The sequence below is a fragment of the Pezoporus wallicus genome, unplaced genomic scaffold (assembly GCF_028554395.1).
Source record: "Pezoporus wallicus isolate ANWC-B61680 ecotype Strahan unplaced genomic scaffold, APGP_CSIRO_Pwel_v1 contig_3568, whole genome shotgun sequence".
NCBI classification, from domain to species: Eukaryota; Metazoa; Chordata; class Aves; order Psittaciformes; family Psittacidae; genus Pezoporus; species Pezoporus wallicus.
This window is the reverse complement of record NW_026637826.1, coordinates 502,190-526,798: the sequence shown is the minus strand read 5'-3', so window position 1 is coordinate 526,798 and position 24,609 is coordinate 502,190. Positions and strand designations below refer to the sequence as shown.

At 44.5% G+C, this 24,609-nt stretch overlaps 1 protein-coding gene across 4 annotated transcripts in view; it reads right to left on the bottom strand.

Moving 5' to 3' along the window:
* The window catches only part of DCAF1 (DDB1 and CUL4 associated factor 1), a 55,963-nt gene extending 40,621 nt beyond the window's left edge, over positions 1 to 15,342 (bottom strand). For 3 of the 4 annotated variants that reach the window (XM_057407688.1, XM_057407686.1, XM_057407689.1), the window contains exons 1-6: positions 15,185 to 15,342; positions 9,799 to 9,916; positions 5,382 to 5,458; positions 4,774 to 4,847; positions 3,675 to 3,788; positions 324 to 461 (exon numbers count right to left, since the gene is read on the bottom strand). In XM_057407688.1, the coding sequence (XP_057263671.1) occupies positions 324 to 461; positions 3,675 to 3,788; positions 4,774 to 4,847; positions 5,382 to 5,458; positions 9,799 to 9,908 (513 nt within the window). In that variant the 5' untranslated portion in view covers positions 9,909 to 9,916; positions 15,185 to 15,342. Of the gene's footprint in view, positions 1 to 323; positions 462 to 3,674; positions 3,789 to 4,773; positions 4,848 to 5,381; positions 5,459 to 9,798; positions 9,917 to 12,074; positions 12,097 to 15,184 lie in introns of those variants that run through there. The other variant, XM_057407687.1, reaches the window with a different exon arrangement.
* Between the last annotated feature and the right edge of the window lie 9,267 nt (positions 15,343 to 24,609).

The window sequence follows — 24,609 nt, the reverse complement described above, 5'->3', positions numbered from 1 at the left end:
CTGAAAATGTTTCTTTAAGGAAGCTATGAACATGAGTCCCATTAAAAAACATTATTTGCCTTCTTTCCTAGGTTTCCACTACTCTTTTTAGCACAACTGGTATAACAGAATAATCACACCGCATGCCCCAAGCTCAGCAAATGGGGGAAATCAGTCAGGAAAGGATGGAAAGCATGAGCTACTGACTCGCACAGATATTATAACCACTCTAAGACTCACATACTAACTCATGTATGTGAGCTCCCCACAAATGAAATAATTAAAACCCAAACAAGGTAAGGGAATCTGCCCTCTAAAAAGGAAAGTGATGGAGAGATCATTACCAGCTGTGAGTTCTCATCCCTGTAATTTGCAGCAATATCTTGGTTTTCCATTGCTCCTCCTAATAGCCCTGTTGCATATGTCCTTAGTGGCTGGTCGGCCTCCCGTGCCCACTTAAAGAGATTTTCAACTATGCCTTCCTAGAATGAAGAAAATAAGAAAGCAATTCCAACAGTTATATTCCATTTTTAACTTCTCAGTCCCAGGGAAAACATCTGTTGGTAACAATTCTCCCCATCTCTAGTAATGACCGGGCTACATTTCCTACCCATCATGTAATTAAGTGAAAATATATGAAACCAGAAAAAGAAACAAATTAACATTTTAAGCTGCATAAAACTATTGCCAGGCATAAGATCTTTGGAATTGGGATTTGCATACCTGCAAAAGCGCTTCTGAAGAGGCCAGTCAACCTACTGCCTAGGAGGCAGTCAAACACTACAGGTATAAATTGATGAGTTGAAACAAGCCCAAAGCTCCTGTTGGTTTCACCAATATAGAATCACAGAATCACAAAACAGTTTGGGTTGGAAAGGACTTTGTCGTGGTTTAAGCCCAGCCGGTAACTCAGAACCATGTAGCCACTCGCTCACTCCCCCCCACCCTTCTTCCTCCCCTTGCTCCCAAAGGGATGGGGAAGAGAACTAAAGAATGTAACTCCCAAGGGTTGAGGCAATAACAGCCCAGAAACTAAGGTATAACATAAACCACTACTGCTACCACCAATAATGATAAGGGAAACAACAAGGGAAGAGAATACAACCGCTCACCACCCACCGACTGATACCCAGCCTGATTCAAGAAGCAATCTAGCCCTTCCTGGAAACTGCCCCCAGTTTATATACTGGGCATGGTGTGCTGTGGTATGGAATACCCCTTTGGCTAGTGTGGGTTGGGTGTCCTGTCTCTGCTTCCTCCCAGTTTCCCCTCCTCCCTGGCACAGCACGAGACTGAGAAAGTTCGGAGTAAACATTACTTAGCAACAACTAAAAACATCGGTGTTATCAGCACTGTTCCCAGGCTGAAAGTTAAAAACACAGCACTGGAACACAGGAGAAAAATGACTGCTACTGCTGAACCCAGGACAGACTTTAAAATCATCAAGTACCAGCTCGCTGCCACAGGCTGGGTCACCTCCCAAAAGACCAGGTTGCTCAAAGCCCCATCCAACCTGGCCTTGAACACTGCCAGGAATGGAGCATTTACCACTTCCTTTGGCAACCTGTTCCAGTGCCTCACCACTTTCACAGTAAAGAACTTCTTCCTTATATCGAACCTGAACTTACCCTGCTTAAGTTTAAACCCATTCCTCCTTGTCCTATTGCTACAGTCACAGATGAAAAGTCCCTCTCCAACATCCTTGTAGGCCCCTCCAGATACTGGAAGGCTGCTCTGAGGTCTCCATGCAGCCTTCTCTTCTCCAGGCTGAACAGCCCCAACTTTCTCAGCCTGTCTTCATACCGGAGGTGCTCCAGCCCCTGATCATCCTTGTTGCTCTCCTCTGGATATATCTCCAACAATTTATCAGATTTCAAAGAAGCCACATTGAACTGACACCAAGTAGAACAGAATTTGGCTAAATCTTACGTTTCACTAAAAGCTTACTAGGGCTAAATTGAAAAGTCTTAAATGAGCAAGCTACCTGGTGCCAGAGGAACTCTACATACTAATGACTAATCACTAGCCAAAAGAACAATTCTCCACAATGTTTGGAGACGAGAGAAATGCATGCAAGTATACCAATCTGTACATATGAAGATCTTCATGTTAAATATGGTTAACAATTTTAATAGCAACACAATCTGCAGTGTTCAAACACAGGCTGCCAGGCACCTTTTCTTAACTAGGCTGGATGTTATTTAAAATTTAAAGCAGTCAATTGAAAATACAATGGTTTAGAATGAAAGATTCCTTTTTTACCTCATTTTCTCTCTCTAAATCATTACTGGATGTTGAAACATCACACAACACATCATTATCGTGACACGAACACTGCACGTAATTTGAATCACAGGTACAATACAGTAAAAAGATCAATTAAAAGTAATAAGGAGGACATACATTTCAATGAGAACTCTCAGCTTACAGATTTTTAAAGAGTTGTCTGTTATATATTTAAAGAAAACTGTATTATTATTTAAATGCTCTGAGATGTCATTAAAAAAAAAAAATTAAGCTGATGAGGCAGAGACCATGGCCACCAGAGGGCCTCTTCCCTGCCAGAACAGCACCCTCTTGAACCGGATCCCGGAGCTACCCTGGAATCTCCTGCATACATACAGGAACCCAAAGGGCCCTAACAGAACTCTCTATATTCATAGAGCCGCAAAATGGTTTGGGTTGGAAGAGACCTTAAAGTTCATTTAGTTCCAGCCCCCTGCCATGGGGAGGGACACCTTTCACTAGATTTGGTTGCTCACAGCCCCATCCAAACTGGCCTTGAACACTGCCAGGGATGGGGCAGCCACATTATCAAGTCCAAAAAACAGTCCTTAAGTGTAAAACTTAAATGAAAAACACACTTTCAATTTACACAGAGATTTAGTCTGAAAGAAACCTATATATTGTGCAAGTGGGGAACTAGTGCCTTGTTAATTTTTTTGGATTAAAGCCTTGCAGCCTTAGCTTTTGAGCAGATCACAAAGACCTCAAATTAAATTCAATCCTTCACAAACGGAGCACATTATTACTTCATTTTATCATGCTTTAGAATTCACATCTGTATTTCCAATACTAAAGAAATTAATTTAGACTTTTGTATAAAGCACTACCTGATTTCCAAACTTCAGAAAAACATTACATTAATTTTTAGATAGGGAAACTGTGGCTCAGAAGTGAAATCTTTCTCCTCACTTTCAACTCTCTGTGCATTCCTTCAGAAAACCACACTTGCCAACACAGAGAAGACCGATTCAGCTGTCCATCACAGCTCCAGATAATCCCCACAAAGCATGTGGGGATTTCAGTCTGCTTAGTTAAAGCATGACTCACTTATCAGTTCGCTCTAATACTGCTATTGCTCTGCTGTAGCTGGGGATTACTGGACAAGACTCCTACAGCAAGTTTGCACGCTCTATATAGCCTGTGCCATTCACTGGCCTATAAAATAATTTGAATGACATTTCCCAAAACATTACACTAAGTTCCAGCTCCTCTGTTTGAATCAGTCCTGTTATACCTTAATAAATGTGAAATACCCAAGATTTGATCACTTGAACATGCCAAGATCAAAAAGCTGCGAGCAGATTGTCTCACAGAGACAGGATTTTAACGTGGCTTTTTACCAGTTTCTCTTACAGGAAAGACCACCGTGGCACATAATTCACCAAGATTAAAAAACAGGCCTTAGATACCTTTTCCTGAAAGACAACAGCTGTTTCCAGTCCTGGCATGATATCCAGAAGAAGTCGGCAGGCAGCAGTGTTTAATGGAGGTTCTCTGCTTGTCATCACATAAGCATTCACTAGCTAGAGAAGATCAGGAACATTGGTTTGAAATTCAACTCTGAACAAAACCAGGGCAGTGAAAGCCTTACAACTTCCACAGTAGCAAAATGATTAAGTGAGAAATGTCAGTATGTAAACCCTGGATCTTAAGATGACCAAACCTTAACCTGCTCCCCTCAGTGCCACACAAATTGAAATTACTTCTCAGAGAAACAGGAGTCCCCTCTGCTGTGCACCAACTAAATACCTAACTTGAACTGATCTGTAAAGACAAGTGCCCATAAAAAAATTGCTGTTTAGTAATAGTGCAAACACAAAAACACAGTAGCTAAAAAAGTCATCATAAAAATAGCACATTTTTAATGGCATCTATGTTTGCTTATCACTTGCAGTTTAAGACAGAAAGCTACATGCAAGCAATCTGTCAGAATCTTACAGCAATGTCAAGTGCTTGCAGGGATGTGAGGCTACCAAAATTCTAGCTAGTAACTCATGTTAGAGTACAGCAATGCAAGAGGGAAGTCAAACTCTTGCCTTCTAATTCTCTGTATGAGTCTTCTAGAGCTGACATACTCCTCTGCTTCCACAGGCAGTCCAGCATTTCCAAATATTCTGAGATAAGGCATTGGAATTAGTGGTATTAATTTCCCTTACAGAAATTAATTATGTTTTTAAACTTGTATTAGAGAAGCTACGGTCATTTTTAAAGAGATTGATAAGCCTTGAGAAGAGCTAATTCAATTGTTGCTATACACATTCCAGCATTCCTGAACAGCTCATGAACTTCCCCTTCCTTGAGTCCCTTTAACAGTGACAAATCAGTTGCACTTCAATCCATTCAAAAAACCACAGCTACGCAAGAGCTAGTCCTGACAGCAGGAAAATAAATATTAAATAAGTAGTGAGGTTAACCAGCACAGATTAAACAAAAATGATAAGGCGATGTCAGGAACTCATATCGTAGAGCAACACAGAACTGACAGATAGAGCTCTAGAGCAAACCTACCGCGTTCATGAAATCATCATTCTTGAATAGTATCCTCAGTAAGTGACCAAGCATGCACTCTGGGTCTGCTCGACCTGTGGGAGAAACAGGAAGAGATTTAGCCACCTACCTCAAGATGTCAAGATTAACACTGAACTGCTATCTTCAGATTGGTTGTGGAATAGTCTAGTTAGCCAGACCTCTCTCAGAAGGAGAATTACAGAAGAAATCATATGAATTACTCACTGACTTAGCATTTTTTTTCTAGCAGGCATTCCATCCCTAGAATGCCTACTAGTCAAAGCACGACACATTTTAGTGGTCCAATGGTATGAAACTGGCATTTTCATACATTGAAGATGCAGATGTCAGGCAAACTGTTCCAGTAACTTGTAATTAAGCCACCTCCAAAAAAAAAATATCCAAGGATAACAAGATAAAAAGCATCACTTTACATAAAAACTGCCTGATATCAGCACTACAGCACACATACCTAGTGCAAAAGCAGTTTCAGACCTTGATCAGCAGTAGGTACATTCAGGGTAAAATTTTTTTACACTTAAACATGAATTACCTGGTATCCACTGTGACAAGAGTTAGTGCTGCCAAAACCATTCAGGACATCTTACCTGGGTGTCGGTCATCAAATGGGTCCGGATCACCTTTCCGATACTCTTCAGTCTCTTTCTCAATCAGCTCGGACATTCTGCAGAAGGAATGACATCAAATGAGCAGAATTCACACTGTCTTCTCCTAGTGCACAGCTCCTCACAATAGCCTATCTGTTGAAGTGCTATAAAACAGCTCATCAGCTTTCATTTGAACAGTATTCAGTGCCACTAGAGGAATTCAGACTGTTCACAATAGAGGGGTGAGAAAAGAGACTTGCCACTAATATCTCATTCCCCCCATTGCTGTTCCAAAACACACTGAACCCGTATCAACATACCAGTGATAACACAAGCATGATACTTTGGGTGGCCAACACCTCTTACTTACTTATGTTAGAGTCCTGGTGACGTTCTGTGACATAAACTGTAGAGAACTAAAGTAAATAAAGGGCTCGAGTAGTACTTCCCAACACCATAGTCTTTCTTTTGCAGCAAATCAAGTCCTGAAGAGGGAACTTAGTCCCCTCTCCTATTCAGTCTGTGCAGGGGCACCTGCTCAAACTGCCTACACAACTTTTTTTTATTTATGCATATTATATTTTGATATTATTATATTTAATATTGTGTGATAGTAAAAGTATTTAATATTTAATAGTGTTGTGTAATCTCTATTCAGCATATCCCTACAGCTCCATCAAAGCTCAACTTTTTAGCATGTGTCAGTTACTGTAATGGGTAAGACAAGGAGAAACTCAGCCATCTCCCTATTCATAGACCTTCAAAACACATTAAATGCTCTCCAGACCAGGAAAAAAAAGGCTATACCCTCCCTTAAAATGAGAAGCAGCCTCATCAGACACAAGAAGTCCTATACTCCACTTAGAATGGGCAGCAGGGGAATTAACTATTATTTTTATTTAAACAAAATCAAGAAGAGGGAGATTATCTCATGGTCAAGCAATAAATAATTCCATACTCATCCCCTGTCCTTCTCCATAAAGTGTTACAGCAGAAATATATGCAGTTTGAGGGGAAAGAAAGAGCAATATTCAGTAAGCAGTAGCAAATTAAATCTTATTTCTTTGGTATAAGACCTCGTTCCCTCCCTCCTACTGAAATCTAGAGTGGGGTGCAGAGTCTATGTGCAGCATAACATTGTAAAACAAGTTCTTAATACCTTGAGATCAGGATTTATTACAAGGGAGGGAGAACCACTGCAAAAACATTTGTCTTTTGCAGAGGATTTCCCTTACAGAACGCCACTGACTTCTCCATTCCGGTTACTTTCCAGAAAATACCCTGTGCTCCTGTGGACAATTAGAGGGAAGAATGTTACTTGGTCCTGCCCCGGCGAACTACACTGACTTGCCCACATGACAGAGGATGGTGTTATGAAGCCTGCCCAGATTTCAGGAACAGCAAATTAGCTCATCAGGAATGAGCAGAGAACTTTCCTGCTTGTCTCTGATCTGACAACTCTCTTTCAGCATACTGTTTATCCTATGGGCTTCTAATATTTACTTTTAGTAAGCCTGAATGTGAGGAGATGGAAATTGTGTCCCTTGCTAACAGGTGGCACAGCTTGAGCTCTCACAATCTGCTGGCAAAAGCAAGCTACTTATATACTTCTCTGCCAGCTCCTCTTTTTTTTTTTCCATAGGAACTAATAGCTTGAGAGGTGTCTGCTGACAGACAACTGGGACAAATGGGGAGTTGAGAAGCTGCACCCTCAGCTTGTCAGGTCTTTTTAGGTGAGAATCAGCATTTTGACAATGTGCCAGAAAGGACAGACAAGCAGCATGGAAAGTGAGCATAACATTCTCATCAGTCCATCCTGCTTAGGTAGGCAGCCAAGCAGCATGCCAACTGAAGCTGCCAAGTGGTTTCAGGGACGACAACATTATCACAGCCTAGATGAAACAGGCTTGTGAATCACCAGTTATAGGGGGGTTGAGACTATTAGTCACAATTGCTTGAGCAAAAATAAAAAAGCATTGCCTCTTCAAAATTTACTTTCAAAAGGGGAAAAAAAAATAAAACACAGGCTTGTTGACAATACCCTTCTCTTAACTAACACATACAAAGGTGGTGTGTGAAGTGATTCGGATTAATCTATCTAGATCAACAGCTTTGTCAATTCTCAGTTGAAGGAGCAGGAGAGTCAAACAACAGTGGTATACATAAAAGCATGTCAACCTTCCAAGACTCCCAGGATCTAGAGGGCATAATATAAAACAATTCTAACATTGCATTAATTCACCATTAATGACCAACCTGAGCCTTTACAACAGACTGCAACAGCATAAGATGCTCTAGGATCCCCCACCACAACACACTTGGTTTGTGGAGATGAAGAATGATGCTAAGCTGCTGATTTACTCCCTTTTTGAAAAGGGCTCCAGGGATGCAGTGAGGATCTGACTCCCAGGATTTGCCAGAATGGTAGAACACAACTCGCACCCAGACTATGAACTAATGCTCTTGCAAGATTACTTCAATTTGCAACATTTTGAAGAATACATATACACTAAATATCTGTTGCTTGCTGACATGCTTTCTAAGCAACTTTTTCAAATCCTACCTTCTGACACTCCAGAGTTCATAAATTCAGGAAACTGGTTTATTTGGAAGCGACAATCAGCTGTGACCTATAAGCCACACTGTTGTTGTTCTTGTCCTGTGACTGTCAAAATACTCACTACTGCCCATCCACATATGCTACTTCAGCATCACATTCAGCAAATCCCCATCCACACAGAGAGGTTTTCTTCTATTTAGCTCAGAAGGAGGAAGGAAGCAGAAAAATGTCACTCACCAACAAGCATTACCACAGCTTCCTCTACCTAAAACAATATTCAAGGGCATTACTCTGCATCAGGACACCAGCAAGCTGCAGTTGGGGATTCCAATTATCAATTCCTGCAAACTCCTTTAAATCTATGCTGTATCTAAACCCCTCTCCTCCAGACAGACATATGGCTTTCACTGATACCTGAAGCACTGTAAATCCAGCTTCTGCCAGAGCCAGTAGACCCCCTTGCTATCTACCACAAATAAATCTGTATTATCTCCACTGAAGCCAATATACCCAAGCTTTCACCATCCATAACCACTCTGCCTGCTGCACAGAAACCTTGGAGAACCAACAGAGTTATCAGACTTGTCTGGGCATAAGTAATGTATGGAACTCAAGGAACTGAGGGGGAGCAAGAAGTGCCAGACTGCTATAAACACAAGAAAAGACATGTTTAATTTAAACGTCTTTAAATTTCTTAGACTATAGTAAATTTCTGCTGTTTATGCCTGTAAGAAAAAGCCTTGAAATAGCACATATGTTTCCTTCAAGACACAATTCAGACAATACACAAAGATACACCAAAACATGTCTCATGATTTTCAAGAGACCTACTCATTTTCAACTGTTCAGGATTGCCTTTCTGCTGCTCATCTCCCTCTTCTGTGCTGCTAACTTTAAAACATAGCAACAGCACCCTAGTGGTGCCCACTAGGTGAGGCATGGCAAAGATCTGTGCAAAGAAGCTACGCCAGATTCCTGTTCCTTCCATCCAGTGCCAGCTCAGGATCTGTGCACTGACTTGTCTGACCAACAATGCAGAACAGAAACCTGGATTGCTCTTAATGTACAAGTGCAGTTAAGTCTCTCTGCATATACTAGGCAGGCCACAGGTCTGCCACCAGCAGCATGAGGAATTGGGTGGAATTTCTGTGAATCTCCTGTTAAAGCAAGAGTAATACCAGTTTATCCAAGACACAATACAATTGACAATTCAAATGATTCTCTTGTAATAGAAGAGGTCTTATAATTAATGGTGTTACTGATACCTACACAGCTCCTTAGTTATTTATTGGTCCAGGGAATATTTTCCTCATAGATACAGTACAACACACCAGTCAACCAACATTCAGTTTAAAAATAATTATTCAAGTTTTAATATTTCACTTTAAACATGCCCTATAAATTTCAATAAAATCTTTCCAATGTAATCTCTTGAATTCATCCAAGGAGTTGCTCTCGCCCTTTCATTTAATCTGACCAATGTTACACCAACCATAAACCCCAAACCACCACTCTGATGAACAACATTCTCATAGCTTTTGATCTTTATCAATGTTTTACAAGCTCTGGGTGAAGACACCGAAGTTATTTCAACTATTTAATGATTCCCCTGACTTCTATTATTTCGGTGAATTTAATTTATGTTTTAGAGGCACTTAGTGTAAATTCCACGCAATACAAATCTTACCAAAAATTGTGTGTATGAAACACCAGACTTAAGAGCTCAACTTTCAAACCAAGAAAATTAATTACCAACAGGTAATCAGGTATGTAAAAATCACAAGCAAAAACATGGTAAAAGCTGCTGTCAAGTATCTTCAGATATTCAGTGTTAGGAATTTAGTTAATAGATCTTACCTGGTGAGAATAGGGACCATGTCTTGCCCGCTGCCATGTTCTTTCTCCCATTGCTCAAGCAAAGCAGTGAGCTCAGCCTTGGAGTCCACATGCCCAGATCCTGAAGTCATGGCTTAGCCTAAGGCAAAGGTAACACCCAAAAAAGAAGAGGGGGGGGCTGTAAAAAAATGCGCAAGAAATCCCATACAGTTTAGCTATATTCATTGAAATAATCTAAACCAAAGTTTACATGTCATTGGGAAGAGGCAAGTCAGCAACAAGGAATGAGAATGAGAAGATTAAGTGACTGCTGAAGTTCACTTTCAATGTTGGAAGTTCCGCTTTAGTCCTTTGCCTGAAGAATAAAGAACAAGCACACACTTTGAGCACAAGTCTTAACTGGTATATGACAACCCTGACCATGATGGGAAGAATGTACCTAACCACAGGCGTGCTCAGTACTGAAGCTTTTTAAGCTCTACCTTAATGCCATGAGCAGACCTCAGTTAGCCTTTTGCTGTTGCTCAGGGATTTACTCAAGAAACAACAAAGTTAGGACAAGAAGAGCATTTACAGTGTCATTATTCCAGTTTAGCACCCTCCGGACAGCTGTGAAAGAGCCAAGAATCATATTAGCTTCACACTGCCAAAAAGGCAGAAGGCAGGGGCTCTGAGCAGCAGCGGGCAGTGGAAGGAGCACCAAAAGAGCTGGAGGTGGGAAACAGCAGGTTGCTGCATTGCTACTTGTTCAAGGGTTCCAAGAACAGTCAGCGACTCTGGTAAGAAGGAAGAATGATCGCAGGAGGGAGCACTAGAGCAATTACGTCCAAGTTTATCAGCTTTTACTTGCCAGACAGCAACTGACAGGAGATTTATCTTCCCATCCTCATAAGTGAGATCCCGCTACAGTACTGAGAGACTTGTCAAGGTACCATTTAACAACAGGAACTATCACTCCAGATTCTGTTGAAGCCTCTGAATTTCCACATGTCAATTTTTGTCAGTCTGATAAAGATCTTCTAGAAATATTAACAGGCCAAACTAGAGCAAAAGCCACCCCAAAACACTGCCAAAGCTCTTAGTTTCCAATCTGACAGACTGTGATTGCTGTGAAGAGGGGTAATTTCTGGAGGAAGGAACACCCAATCCTAATTTATAAATTGACCTTGTATTGGTGAGGGGAGAGGAGAATGGGTCAAAGCAAAAGAAATTCTTTCACATCCAAAACCACACAAGAATTGCCAGCATTTCATTAGCCATAACATGGCCAATATCCATCTGCCATGAAATTAAATATTCTTTTGTCATAACTGACCAGGAGAGAGAACTTCTCAAACCAATGTTAAATATAGATCTGTTTAAGACAGTGATACACACACCTACTCCTGAAATACATATTGATGAACCAGTCAAATGACAGGCTGTAAAGGGGGCCATAGGTCCACCGAGATTAAATAAGCATTTAAAGGCCAGGTACATTCTGAAAACCATGGCCATGTTTAACCCAGTGTTAGATAACTCCAATGGGTTAAAACCTTTTTCTCCCTCAGGAAATGGATGAGCAATCCTGCAGCTCTACCTCATGCCTCATAGGTGCTTCAGACTTTAACATACTGTGACTGGTGAGTTAAATGGGAGACAAGAAGTGAAGATCACCTGCCTGAAGACAAAACTGACTGAAACTGCACAAAAATCATCCCCCAAAGATGATGGAAAAATAAACCTGCAACTACAAGACACCCAGTGTGAGGAAAACCATTTTAAAAAGTACTTTATGAAGTGAACATCTGCTACCAAAAAACCTACCTATGCATAAAGAAAGATGATGTTTTCTAAATGACAAGCAATTACAATTTTATCTGGCGCATTCATTTTTCATTCATCACAAAATCAGACTGGGAAAGAAAAAAACACTATCTATATGCAGGCAACAACACCTAAGACTGTACACACACACTGAAACAGCTCTGAAAAAGAAAACTTCCAAGCTCATAAAGCTCCATTCCCTTTTTCATTAACTGAACAACACTTGCCAGCAGCACTTTGGAGCTTTTAACCATACAGATAAACATCCAGACAAATCTACTCGGCCTCAGAACGCAAGTGCTGTATCTGCATTCAACCAGTTGAGACATCTCCACCTTCGGTCTACAGCCAAGGGATATAGAATAAAGTGCCTTGTGACCCCAGAGCTTGTATAAGGCCTGTACAGGCCCTCCTGCAGTCTGAAGAATGGTTTACTTCCCCCAACAACCTTGAACTGCTTCAGCTAGAAAATAAAAAAGGTCCAGCAATACCTGCAACAGGACAACAAAGTTCCAGTCAGGAAGACTATAGGAAATGCTCACATTGCCCTCTGGGACACCCTGCTCTACACCATAACCACGCAAAACCAGAAAGTACATTATGGGTCTAATGTACTTAAAGTACATTATGGGTCTAAATAACTGGTGCTGAGACACAACCGTTTTCCTGAAATGAAGTTAAAACACAAAAATATCACCCTTTCTATAGGTACACAGCAATGAAAGTAAATGTCTCGCTACGGCACCTCAACTATTCCAAAGGCCTATCCCTCCCAACCTATTCAAAACAATTTGACTGTTCTACATGGCACCGCAAAGAGCAGTGACAATAGCAACTACCTCAGAAGCATCTGCTTCCACAGTTCTCATATTAATACACATCAGCAGCAAAATACAGATATATGGATAGAATAGTATGGCAGGTGGATAACTTTTTAAATACAAACCCCAAACCAACTCCTACTGCACTCACTTTTTGCAAGAATTCCATCTTACAGCCAAGTGAAGAACTCTACAGAAAAGGACAAGATCAGAAATGGTATGAACTAAACTGGAGCTGTCAGAACTATCCCAGCCTGTTAGACGGGAAGGCCTCAGAGAGCAACTCGGACTTTCACTATTTCCTTTGCACAGGCTGGTGAATAAATTCAATCTTAAATTGCCTTCCAGGAACAAGCAGAACAGGGAGCAGCAGCAAGATGGGGAGCAGGTATCTCACTGGGGATTTAAATCCATAGGGGCATGACTTATCTTTTATAACATTTGGAAATCATGGCCTCTACAGATTTCAATTACAGTATGTAATAAGCTAAGGACTGGAATAGTTTTTTTCCAAACACCATTACTGTCAATATTATATTTAGAATCAACAGAACTGAAATTTAAAAAGCATAAAGCACTTTCTCAAAGGATTTGATAGTGAAAGACATATTTACAACCTTAACTATCACAGTGAATACTCCCACTGAAAATCCACATACACGTTTCAGCACTTGGCATTGCTTTAAGGTTAAACGCTACTTAGTACCCCAATATTATAGCATAGATTTTGTGAGCACTGAACTTAGATGTAAAAATTGGACAGAAAAGGGAAACCCAGAAGTATTCAGACACAGATACCTGGACGTACCCGCTACTCACCTGCTACTCAAGACACCTTAGTGCTTGTGTCACTTTAGTCAGACACCTCTGAATGCCAGAAACCCAAGTCCCACAGACCTCTAACTTCAAACCTCGAGCAGGTCATGACAGTTCAGCTTCACCCTTTGTTCCCCAACATATCTGAGTGTTGCACTGACTGCAACACTACCCCAGGTCATTCACTTACTGACTTTGTGTTGCGTTCACGAAAAGGACTGCGAGGTTCCCAACACACTTCAATGCAGATACACATTTTAAAGTATGAAAATAAATCTAATTGTAAAATCTGAAATCCAACAATTTGGTTACTTGAGAAATAAGTGCAAAATCCATATTTTAGCAATTTAAATGGAAAAAAAAGAACCACATAAACCCACAAATCATTCCTCGGGGGGGGGGGGGGAAGGGGACGGGACCAAAACAACCAAATTTAATCAACTCTGTAGAAAAGACTGTACATTTCTACTGATATGTGGACAAAAATTACACGAGGATTTGTACATCCATATGGATAGCACCAACTCACATTTTAGTAACTGCACTGTGACCCAGCTTAAACAATCAAGTTTCATATTGTTCCTAAACATGATTTTATGTGTGGCAGAGGACACAACGTAGATGAAAAGTCAAATATAACACTGTAAGGGAAAATTAAGAACTTATGATTGGAATCCAGCAAAATACACAGCAAGCTGACCAGCGTACCTCTATGCTCTTCCATATTTATAACACAAATAATTCCCTACTTTTTAAAACTATTAAAGTCTCCCTTCAATCACAACTATTCTTTAAATTCCGAGATACCAGACAGCTATTTGCCGAAACCTGTTCAGTCTGAAACAACCAACGGTAATGAACTGTCATGACCTGTCAACACCAGAGTTCACTTGTGGAAGGAAGTATGCCCCAAACTAACCAAACTTCCACGATCTATGGAGCATAAAATCCTGGTTTGGTGTCATACATGAGGGAAGTCCTGGCTGGTTCAGCTTCCCGCTGTAACCCCTAACAACACCCCAATTGGGCTAGTAGAGAATATTCCTAGTGTTGCTTTAAATATTAGCTTTTAAAAGGACCAATTTTTACGGTTTTAAGGCCAGAGAAAACCACAGAGTTATTCAGTTTCCCAGAATTTCCGCTTTTACAAACCAAACTTGGAATTACGGGCTGCTCTGCCAGGACAAGCACAAAAACAGAGGAACAAACTTCTGCTGTCGACAAAAAGAAGGTAAAAAAGAAAACAACGCTCTGTTTTAACATCAGTTCCCCTCTACACGTCTGGAACCAACACCATGAGGCCCCAACTAACCCTGAGGAGCGCTGGGCCCGGGCAGCGGCAGTGACAGCTCCAGCGGGCCCCGGCGCCGCAGCAAGGCCAGCAGCACGCGGGAGCTGCCCGCCGGTTCAACGGTTCGCCGGGACTCAAGGGAAGGAACCGCCGTCGCTGCCCGGCCGATGCAGAGCTTTAAAGGACAGCAAAGGGGGAAGAGGGAGCGCCCCAAGCCGGGGAGCCAGCCAGCCTGCCTCCTTCCCTCCTTCCTCAAGCCGGCCCAGCGGAGCCCCGCGCGAACCAGCAACTCCGGAGGCCCCGGAGCAACAGAAAGAGTCCCAGAGGAGGGAGGCAAGGGCCGGCCGGGCCGGCCGGCAGAGCACCGAGGCCGGCGCAGCGCAGTCCCACCCCCGCCGGGAGAGCTGACAGGCCCAGTGGGGCCGGGCCGGGGTCAGCGCCCGCCGGGCCTCGCCGTTCCCCCTCTCACCTTGTGCTTCCGAGAGCGCCCCCTAGCGCGGGGGCGGGGCGCGCAGCCCGACCGGCCTCAACCGGCGGCTCTCGCAGGCCCTGAGGGAGCCACCTCTGCCACGCGCGGAGGCCGCGGCCGCCAACCGGTCCTGCCTCACCGGGCCGTGCCCAGGGCCAGCGCGGCGGCGGAGCGGCCCGCCCCACCCGGCCCAGCGCCCCGTACCTGCCCGATGCCCCGCTGGGTCCCCGCCGCTGCCCCCGGCCCCTGAGCTCGGCCCCGCACACCCCGCGGCGGCCGCGATTGCTATGGCAGGCACACACTTTGCGCGTCACCACGCTGGGGGCGGGTCAAAGTGCGCGAGCCGGCGCGAGCGACGGGCGGGGACGAAGGGAAACGGTGGCAAGGCCCCGCGCTCGGCCTGCCGGGAAACGGAGTTCGCGTGGAGGCGAGCCCCTCCTGCGCACGCGCCTTCCGGGCGGCTCCGCGGAGGAGCCTGGGAGTTGTAGTTCCCGGTGCGCGCAGCCGTTGCCCTCCAGAGGCCGGCCTGGCCCAGCGCACAGCTGCTGCGGCGGCTCGTAGCGAAGGGGCGTTCTCCAGGGAGGGAGCGGGGCTGTTTACTCGAGCTTCTTCCAGGTTGGCACTGAGGAGCCACCGAGCAGCAGCTGCCGGCCCTGATACCGGGGTGTCGGCCGCGATAGCGGCACAGCGACACGCACGCTGCCATCCCGCCCTCCAGCCCCACGGGGCACTGCAGGGACTGCACCATCTGCGCCTTTTTCTTCCCTTCGCATGCGAAGGCCGAGTGTCCACTCGTGCATCGTTCCCCTGCTTAACGTTACCTCTGGGCAGAGAGCGGGGTGTGTTAGTGGGAGGGCGGCTGGAAGAGGAGCTTAGCTGGGGAGCGTGCCTGCCTCCACTGCTTCTGCAGAGTGGTCTCTTCTTATCTGCAAGAGAGGAACACCATGCTGTTTGTTAGCAGTTAAACAGGGACCGGTTTTGGCAGTTGGCGCCAACTGCCCACCTCTGCTCTGGGCACGCCCAACAGCTGGAAACAGACGGAACCGAAGTGTTTCTCAGGCTCTCCTGAGGCCAAGCTCCTATTCCCACATCCCCACCCTTCCTCCCAGCTGTGACAGTGCATCCTCTCCTCTCACAGCCCCCAGGAGAAGCTGATGAGAGCCTGCGCACAGGGAAACCCTTCAGCATTGTGTAGCTCTATCCGTGTTTCTTTCCACATGCAAAGTCTTCCATTCCTCTGGGATCTATTTTTCCTTGCCTGTTGGCTGCAGGGTAGGAGCTGCCCAGCTCCCCAGCCAGCAATGTGTGCTTTCGCAGCTGTAGTAAGTTGTTATTCCTCACTGTCCCTTGCCCCAGCCTATTGAGTTACCTATGGAGAAGGTCTATGCGCTCTCAGCAAGGTTACTGTTTCTGAGGGGGAAGACCTGGAAGGGTACAATTCTTTGCCATGCCCTCATGACTGGTTGGAGCATCAAATGTATCAGACCTGCATATAGCATTATCTAGGGAAGAGCAGCACATCCACAGCTGCACTCTCTTCTCCCTCTGCAAGGCACCAGGCAGGCTCTGCGCCAGCCACAGAGCTGTTCAGGAGGAAGCTCCAGGGGTTAATGCTCCCACCTCCCTCATAGAATCACAGCACCAACCAGGTTGGAGCAGAACTTTAAGATCGTCAAGTGGAACCCTTACCTCAGGACAGCCAAGCCCACCACTAAACCAAGTCACTAAGTTCAAAGGGCTAAAAGCAAAATGAAGGTTTCCAGTTCCTGCCACATCTGTGGTGCACCAGAGATAAGGTCAGTTCTCAGAAACAGTGGGGTTCAGTCCCACGGCTCACCCATGCAGGTAAGGGGGTTTGGAGCCTGCTGCTTCATTGCAAGAGCCTGGAACGTTGCTGGAATAGGATAGCTTGCAGCTATCCCTGCAGTTCTGCCACAGCCTCCTATGCAAGCTGCCTGAAATGCTCAGGCCTCCAGCTCCTGCATTTCCATGCCTCAGGAGATATTTGGGAAGAACTCAGTCTAACACCTTTGTTCCCCACAGGGCAGGTGAGAGTTCCACTGGCTCAGTTGGCAGGGATAAGACAGCATGAGCTCTACTTTAATTTGGGTTCCCTTTAAAAACAGTGAAACCCCAGCTTGTGCTGCAGTCCTCTAGTAATTGCCCAGGTACTGGCAGAAGCTCTTCTCTTAAAAGAATAAGTAAGAGTTAAAAATGAGTAAAGAAGAGGAAGCTGGGTCCTCCCTGTCTTCATAAGCACTAGCACTATTCCCAGCTGAGATGCTTCCTGCCCCTCAGTATGCCCATTAACACCCTTTCCAACACTGAAACTGTATAAACCCCTACACCAGGCAGCGTTTGGACAGGTACAGATTCTGCTACCACACTTACAATATATGACTATGAAGTCTTGATTAACTACAGGATAACAACTGCAACAGTGAGAACCCTGCAGCAGAAATCCCCCTGAGCAAGTAGTGAGTAAGCCCCCACCCTCCCACCAACAGTTTACTTTAATAATGCAATTGACGAAGGAAAAACATCAAGAAAACCAAAAGTCAACAACAAAACATCACTCTGGTTAGCAGAACAGTAAGCACAGCAGGTCAGCAGTAAGCTTGCACCTCTCTGTAACATCTTGTGGCTGAGAGAGAGGCCTGTGGTGTGCAGGAGGGGAAGGTTATCTCTGCCTGCTCACCTCCACAGGCTTCCCAGCCAGAAAGACAACATCCACACATAGGATGGTCAACTGATAGTAATGATGACTTACTGCTGAATCAAAGCTTGGGCACCTGTGAACAAAATAACCACTTCTTCCCATAGCTGTCATATCCCAGATCACTTTGCAATACTGTGGTAAGATGAGCAGTTTATAACAGAGGATAAACCAACTTCATCAGCCTCTAATAAGCTTCTAGACTTAAGGGCAATCAACTGTGGGATCAGAGGAGGAGCGGCACTGGTAAGAGAAGCCAGGAAGACAGAAGCTGTTTCCAAAGGATGCCTCGAGTACAGTGAAGAGTGAAAGTACTTGGAAGATAAAGGCAGAGAGCCCCAGGCAGCAGCTTCACTTTCCTGCCTGAGCAAACCTTTGTTCTGAGAATGAGAAAAAAGGCTCTCATCAGAGAGCTCGCAACACTCGAGCTGCTCACTGCTGCCACCCTGTGAGGTCAAGGAAGGACCCTTTAGACCTTTAGGAGCATTAATTGCTTACCTTGACCTCCAGCATAGATCTACAGTGATAAAGTTCACTGACTTCCTACACTTCACCTTGTATTAATTGCCCCATCTACCTGTGGCAGTCACTTCACTCATCACCGTGTTTCTACTTGCAATTGAGTTTCTGTTGTAGGGTAGTTACTGACTTTGCAGCTGCCAACCTCTGCAGCATAATTTTGCTATGTGACTCATAGCAGGTGAATAGTAAGTCCAGTAATAAAGCTCAGTCCCTTCTCAGCACTTGTGTGTATCACTCTGCTGCTGCAACCACACAGCATCCAGCTGGATTCCCTGGCAGCATCTAGGGAAGGGGACAATGCCAGGAGCTGAACCTTTGGGAGGGTCTAAACCTGCCCTGTGAAGATGGCTGTAAACTGACGGGTGGTTCTGTACAACTCCCGTGCCCCAGGGGACTGTAGAAAGCAGGTGGGAGGTCAGATGTCTGGAGAGCTGCACCTGAGCAGAGGACTTTTCCCAGCGGCAGTGGAGGCCGGTCTGCCTGCGCACCAGCTTGGCTGTGAGGCACTCCTCTACAGAGTGCTTTCCTCCCTTCCACCCTGCCCCTCTCCTGCAGAGCCTGTGGGTGTCTCGGGAGTGAGCAGCAGACACAAAGCTCTCCAAGGAAGGCCTCAGCTCCAGCCTTAGCATCAACTATTGCTCTTCCAGCCTTTATCTCCCCAAATAGTTCAGTTGTTTTATGAGGCGTGATGCAGTACTGTGGCAGCTAACATTTGCAATGGTATCCCTCACGCCACAGGAGCTTTAAACACTGCCTAGACTCCCCAACAGCATTTCTTTGCCATGTATATAAAGTTTTGTATGCTGTGCAAAAATATTGCTTGATGGATTAGATTATGGCCGTGGGTGATCTGTGGGCAGCCAGCACATCAGCAAATGGTCTGGTCCCATTCCTTGCCTTTATTTGAGAGAAGGCAGATACTACAGTAGAAAGATGGGAGAAAAGACATTCCTGCAGGAATAAGCAGGGGAAAGCAGTGCAGTGGGATCCTTCCTGCCTGGACAGATGCAGCAGAGCAGAGGGGCTGCAGGCATTGCCACAGATTGCCTGCAGTCCAGGTAACTGTGGAGATATGGGCAAAAGATGTGCACTCAGTGCCCATGATAAATGATGTACGACGAGGGAATAGTCCAATCACTAGATGGCACACCAGGATCATCACACCAGGCCAGCACCCTCTTGGAAGAAGAAGAAAGAGTCCAAGGTAGCCCAAAGCCTGAATTAACAAGCAGTCATCCGGGGCTTAGAAAGAGCCACTTCTGTGCACACAGGTAGAGCAAAACCATCCAACAACTGGATGGAGAAATAAAATGTAAAAGTGCAGAACAAAATTTGTTCATTCAATCAAATTCTGAATGTGCTCCTTTGCTGGTTCTAAGTTATAGTGTAGTATAGGGCCTAAGTATAGGGCAGGAGAGACTCACTGAGGAATGGAGCATGAAGAGGCAATGCACAGCAGGCAGCAGAGGTGGATGTTGCTCCAGGGACCACCTCTTCTGAGTGTTATGCCCACTTTTGTGTATGGAAAGAGCATTCGAGTTTTCTTTCCAGCAAAAAAAGTCCAAGTAAAGTGCAAAGAGAGGCTTCTTGCAGCAGATAAAACTTCCCCACTTCCCAGATGGAGATGAAGTGAGGTTTAGTGGCAGCAGGCTGATATTACCTGCTGCAAAAGCTCAAAGGTAGTTATCTGTGGGGAAGAAAAGTGATAGAAGAGTGATAGCATCATTCCTGGAGCAGTTTTTCTTTTGGCTGGAGCAAACACAAGCTACAACCAGCTAAGGTATTTATGAGGAGGAGCTAGGGAGAGACCCATGTTTTGGCAGAAGACCAGCAGCCACTGTGTATTGTTCTGCTACTGTAGATCAGTAGAAGCAGTACACTCTTGAAAGCATCAAGGACTGTATCATGGCCAGCTGCACTAACTCTTCTGGATGCTCTCAGGGTCTGCAGGACTTGCCATCAGGCAGACAGTGAGACAGTGCACCTCAGGCTTTCCAAGTGTTTGCATGAATTCAGCAGTGCAGACACAGGCTTGCCAGCCAGCTACCCCTGAGCAATCGTGTGGCTGAGAATTTAGTGCAGACTGAAGAGAAAACCCAGATATATATCTAAGAACATAGAAATGCAGAAGAATGTAGTTCATCAGCTCAGATACTAATGAAAACATGAGCAAGCAAACAGCTTTCTTCCAAACAGCCTAGTGCCAAACCCCTCCATTCAGACACTCAGGCCAATGCCAAGAGCACATAACTCTGCCTAGCTGAGCATCTGAATGACAGCACATCTGCCTTTGCAAGTTAAAAGTCAACAGGAAAATTAAATAATACAAAGTGATCACTGTTGTGTGAAGTGGAGGTTCATGCTTTGGCATAAACCTCTTGCTTCCAGTAGCACAGCACTCGAATCCAGACCTTGCTGCAGTACTAAAATACAGTAGCTAGTACTGAGCAGAGTCTTGCTCAGAGCTTTACGCTCAGCTTCTCACAGGCATCCAGCAGCTTCAAGCAGACATTCATACCTCTCCCAGATCACTGTAAAGTGTGGTTATTGGTGTGTCCTGTGATATATGGGCTGTGCATTATCCAGGGGGGATGCAGCCATGATCCAGCAATTGGAAAGGAGAACTCTGGGAGAAAGGAAGTGCACAGATAAACCATGTACACAGAACATGCAATGGAGAACATGAAAAAAGTAAGGGATTGTAAGTATACAGAGCATATTGCATTGGAGCAATAAGATGTGGTTTTCTGACCAAACACATTTGTCTAACTGGGAATGAGTTACAAGTTCATTTCAGGTATCACACAGAATCCCTTGCTAGTTTTTGAGGTTTAACAAGGGTTTTCCCTTTTTTATCTGTTTTGTTACTATAGCAAACAGCCAATCAATCAGCAAAGAAAATTCTTCATAGAGGAAGAAGCAAGGGAAGATTATGCACAGCATGCTGTGAAATGCCTGCAGGACACACTGGGAATATAAACAAATTCTCCCTAATGTTTTCCAGCAACAAGGATCTTAGGGATTAGTTGTAACAACAGCAGCTTTAAAAAAACAAAGACTAAACAAACCCAGGAAACAGTATGTTTCTGAAAAAGTATCCTTTTTCAGAGGAGGGACGGATTTGGTTTGGGTTTTTTCTCTCTTTCTAAGAGAGAATGTCAGTCCTTAAGTGCAGGTTATGTACCTGTTCCCCTCATGACTTCTTTCTACAGGAGTTAACGGGGTCAAGTGTCTGTATGTGACAGTTTTGACGCATGAGGAAACAGTAAGCAGGCTGCCAAAGGTGGGCTATAATGATTACAGGCACTGTAGATATGTGCAAACATGTTAATTTTGGATTCATGTATTGTTTTATTGCTGAGGGATTCCATCTAGGGTCTTAGTAACAGCTATGTGGTGTTTGTCGTATGTACCTTCTCCAGTATTTGGCAATCCTAATCTTTAGCTTGACAGTGGTGGTGGTTACTGCTTCCAAACCTCAGCACATATCAGCTCCAAGCAGCCACATGAGCAGGTACCACTGTGATCACTACTGAGACATTTAGTTGGACCACTGTAAAGTCTGAACACAGAAAACTCTACTCTCATTTACGTTTATCACATGCAGGAAAAAGCTCTGAAGCTGCCATAGCAGCATAAATACTTCAACAGCCTTTGACACAGGGAAAATGGTCAGCTGAAGTGAGGTAATGTAGAGGGACTGGCTGCAGGAACTTGTGCTGGGATTTACCCAGGACACTTGCCCTAAGTTTCCCTCTTCCATGAAACAGCTCATGTCTTCACCCAAAAGGAATGACTTCCTCTGGCAACACCTCTCTTTGTGCTGCCCTGACCCCAGATGGCCTCTGCAGCCCCAGAAACATTCCAGGACAGGGACATTTCAGGGCAGCTTACCGAAACATGAAGGACCACCAAGCCCATACCTTGGAAATGCAGGCATGCCTCAGTGCATGATGTTAACGGCACAGACCCAGATCTCCATCGTCATGGATGACTTCATAAAATGTCAGTTCTACTGCTGAACTCAGAATTCCAGGGCAAGATGGCAGCACTTGCTTGAGGACTCTTCCCATCCCTCTTCCACACGCTTTCTTCCCATCCTTTCTTCCATATGCTCTATAGCCCTAGTCAGTGGGGAGGGAATATAGCAAGAATGAAGTTTCATGCATTTCCTTGTACAACTAAAACAGAAGCACTTGATGATAGGGCAGAAGGAGAAGGGAAAAGCACTGAAATGTTAAGAATTAAATCAGTGCCAACCCATAAAGGAGAAAAGTCCCACTGCCTCCCAGGGCACAGCACACTGTGCTAGCGACTGCAGGGACATACTCATGGGCTTTGCTCCCCAGGGAGTTTTGTTTGTGAACATTTAGTTGTGTTTAAAGGAGTGCAGGGAATTTTGTATAGCAGCCTGTTCCTTTAGGATGCAGATAAGTGTTGGGATGCAGTTCCTTATCCTTATTCTGAAACCAGCACTTGTAAATGATAAGCAGAAAAGCATCTGAACATCCTCCCTGCTTCTGGGCTGTCATTAGGAGTGGTTCAGATGCCCAGTAATGACTGCTAACGACAGTAAATTGGTGATGTGAAGCTCTGCATCACTGTGCAAGCTGAATGCCCAGCACACTCTTATAACACACACCTCATTCTGTAATGGAAGAGAATTCTGAGAAAGACACATTTTTACCACTTCTGGACAAAAAGGAGCAACAAACTATAAAAATGCCAATTTTAGTACTGAGCATTTACCTGTGTGTACCATTCAGAGACTGTGAGTATACTTGACTTGCAACAAGTTGCATTTGTATGGCAAACCTTAAGCCTGACAAATACCATTGTCTAAAAAGTACATTACTCCAGGCCTAATTCCATCTCTTAGGTGTATGTATCTACCTGTGGCAATATGATTGTTAAGTTGTGATAAAATGCAACTAATTATGAAGTAGGGGCATTCCCCACTGAGAAGAATTGAGATACTATCTTTTTTCTCTTGATTCTTTCTGCTTCAAGTCTTTTTCAGAGAAAAATATCCTTTTGAGCTGTTGGACATACCAAAGCACCAGTATGACTGGATAGGACTGACAAATTTTTCCCTGTATTACCTTATTTAACAGTCTGTGTTTTGTGTTCAATGTAATGTTTGTTTGCTTTTCATAATACAACATTACATTTTAATGCAGTCTCTGGACAGTAATCTTCAGTGTAGTCTGGAAGAGAAACAATGCTTTAGCCCAAAGAGAAGTTAAAAAGACAGGAGGAAGTGATGAGAGATGTTTATGGCTTTTACAGGCTGTTTGGACAGCAGAACTCGCAGGAGATTTCAGCAATAGCTACAAAGCTTTGAGCCAGGAAGGAAGAGGGAGGCGTATTTAGCCACTTCTTGAGGCTAGGATGCTATTTTCCATTAAGCAGAGTTTTGCCTTGTAGCTGCAAGTACCAAGGTTTGTTTTATCTTTGGGTTGTGCAAGTAAAATGCTGGTCCTCCTTGAAATACGTGGCTTGTTGGTGCTTAAGATAATAAAGGCAAGATTTCACTGTAGACATTTTGAATCATCTCCATCCAGCCTCTCCCAGGATGCTGGTTGGGATTGTTCCCAGCCAGTTTTGTAGCAGATAGGTGTGTCAGGCAACACTACCTGCTGCTGAACTCCTTGTGATACACAGCCTTCTCCTGTTATGTTCTCCTGGGCTACAGAAAACTGCCCATGAGCCATGGGAGAATCTCCTGGAAGATTAGTGGCCGAGGGAGAGCCACAGGGAACAACACTGCCTGCTGTGAAGTTTTACAAACCAGCTGTGGTTGCCCACCACCCAGGAGATGAATATTTGGTGTTTGCTTTAAAGCAGCATCTCCAGATCTTACCATGCAACACCCTATATCTCCCTTTCACAAAAGCAACCAGCTAAAAAGGGAGTGCTGAGGTCTCAGCTTCAGCACTTCTGAACTAGTTTGCTCCTTGCCTGGAGTTGACCAGCATCACTCTCCCAAGAGCCTTGTAAAATGGGAGAGGAGGAGGAATAAACTAGCTTCCTTGCAGCCATGCACGATCACAAACCCATTTGGCTTCTGGGCTGGCAGCAGAGACTCTCCAGACTACCAGAGAAAAGATTTTGCTCCTGTTCCCAATGCTGAGATTTTGGCAACACATGGATTTTGTAGTCAGTGAAGTGGTACCCCTTCCACTGTGCATGTAGGAGAAGGCATCTCCCTGCAGACACTATCATATGCCACAGCTTTTATCTCCCTTCCTCAGGGAATAGTACCTGATGGTGGGAATTTGCCCAGTTAGGAATAACTGCCAGGAGATATTTGCAGCTGGCTGAGGTGGGGTTTGCTAGAGGGAGGCCCGTGGCTCCTCTCTTCCCCATAGAAATGTTAGAGGCAGCATTC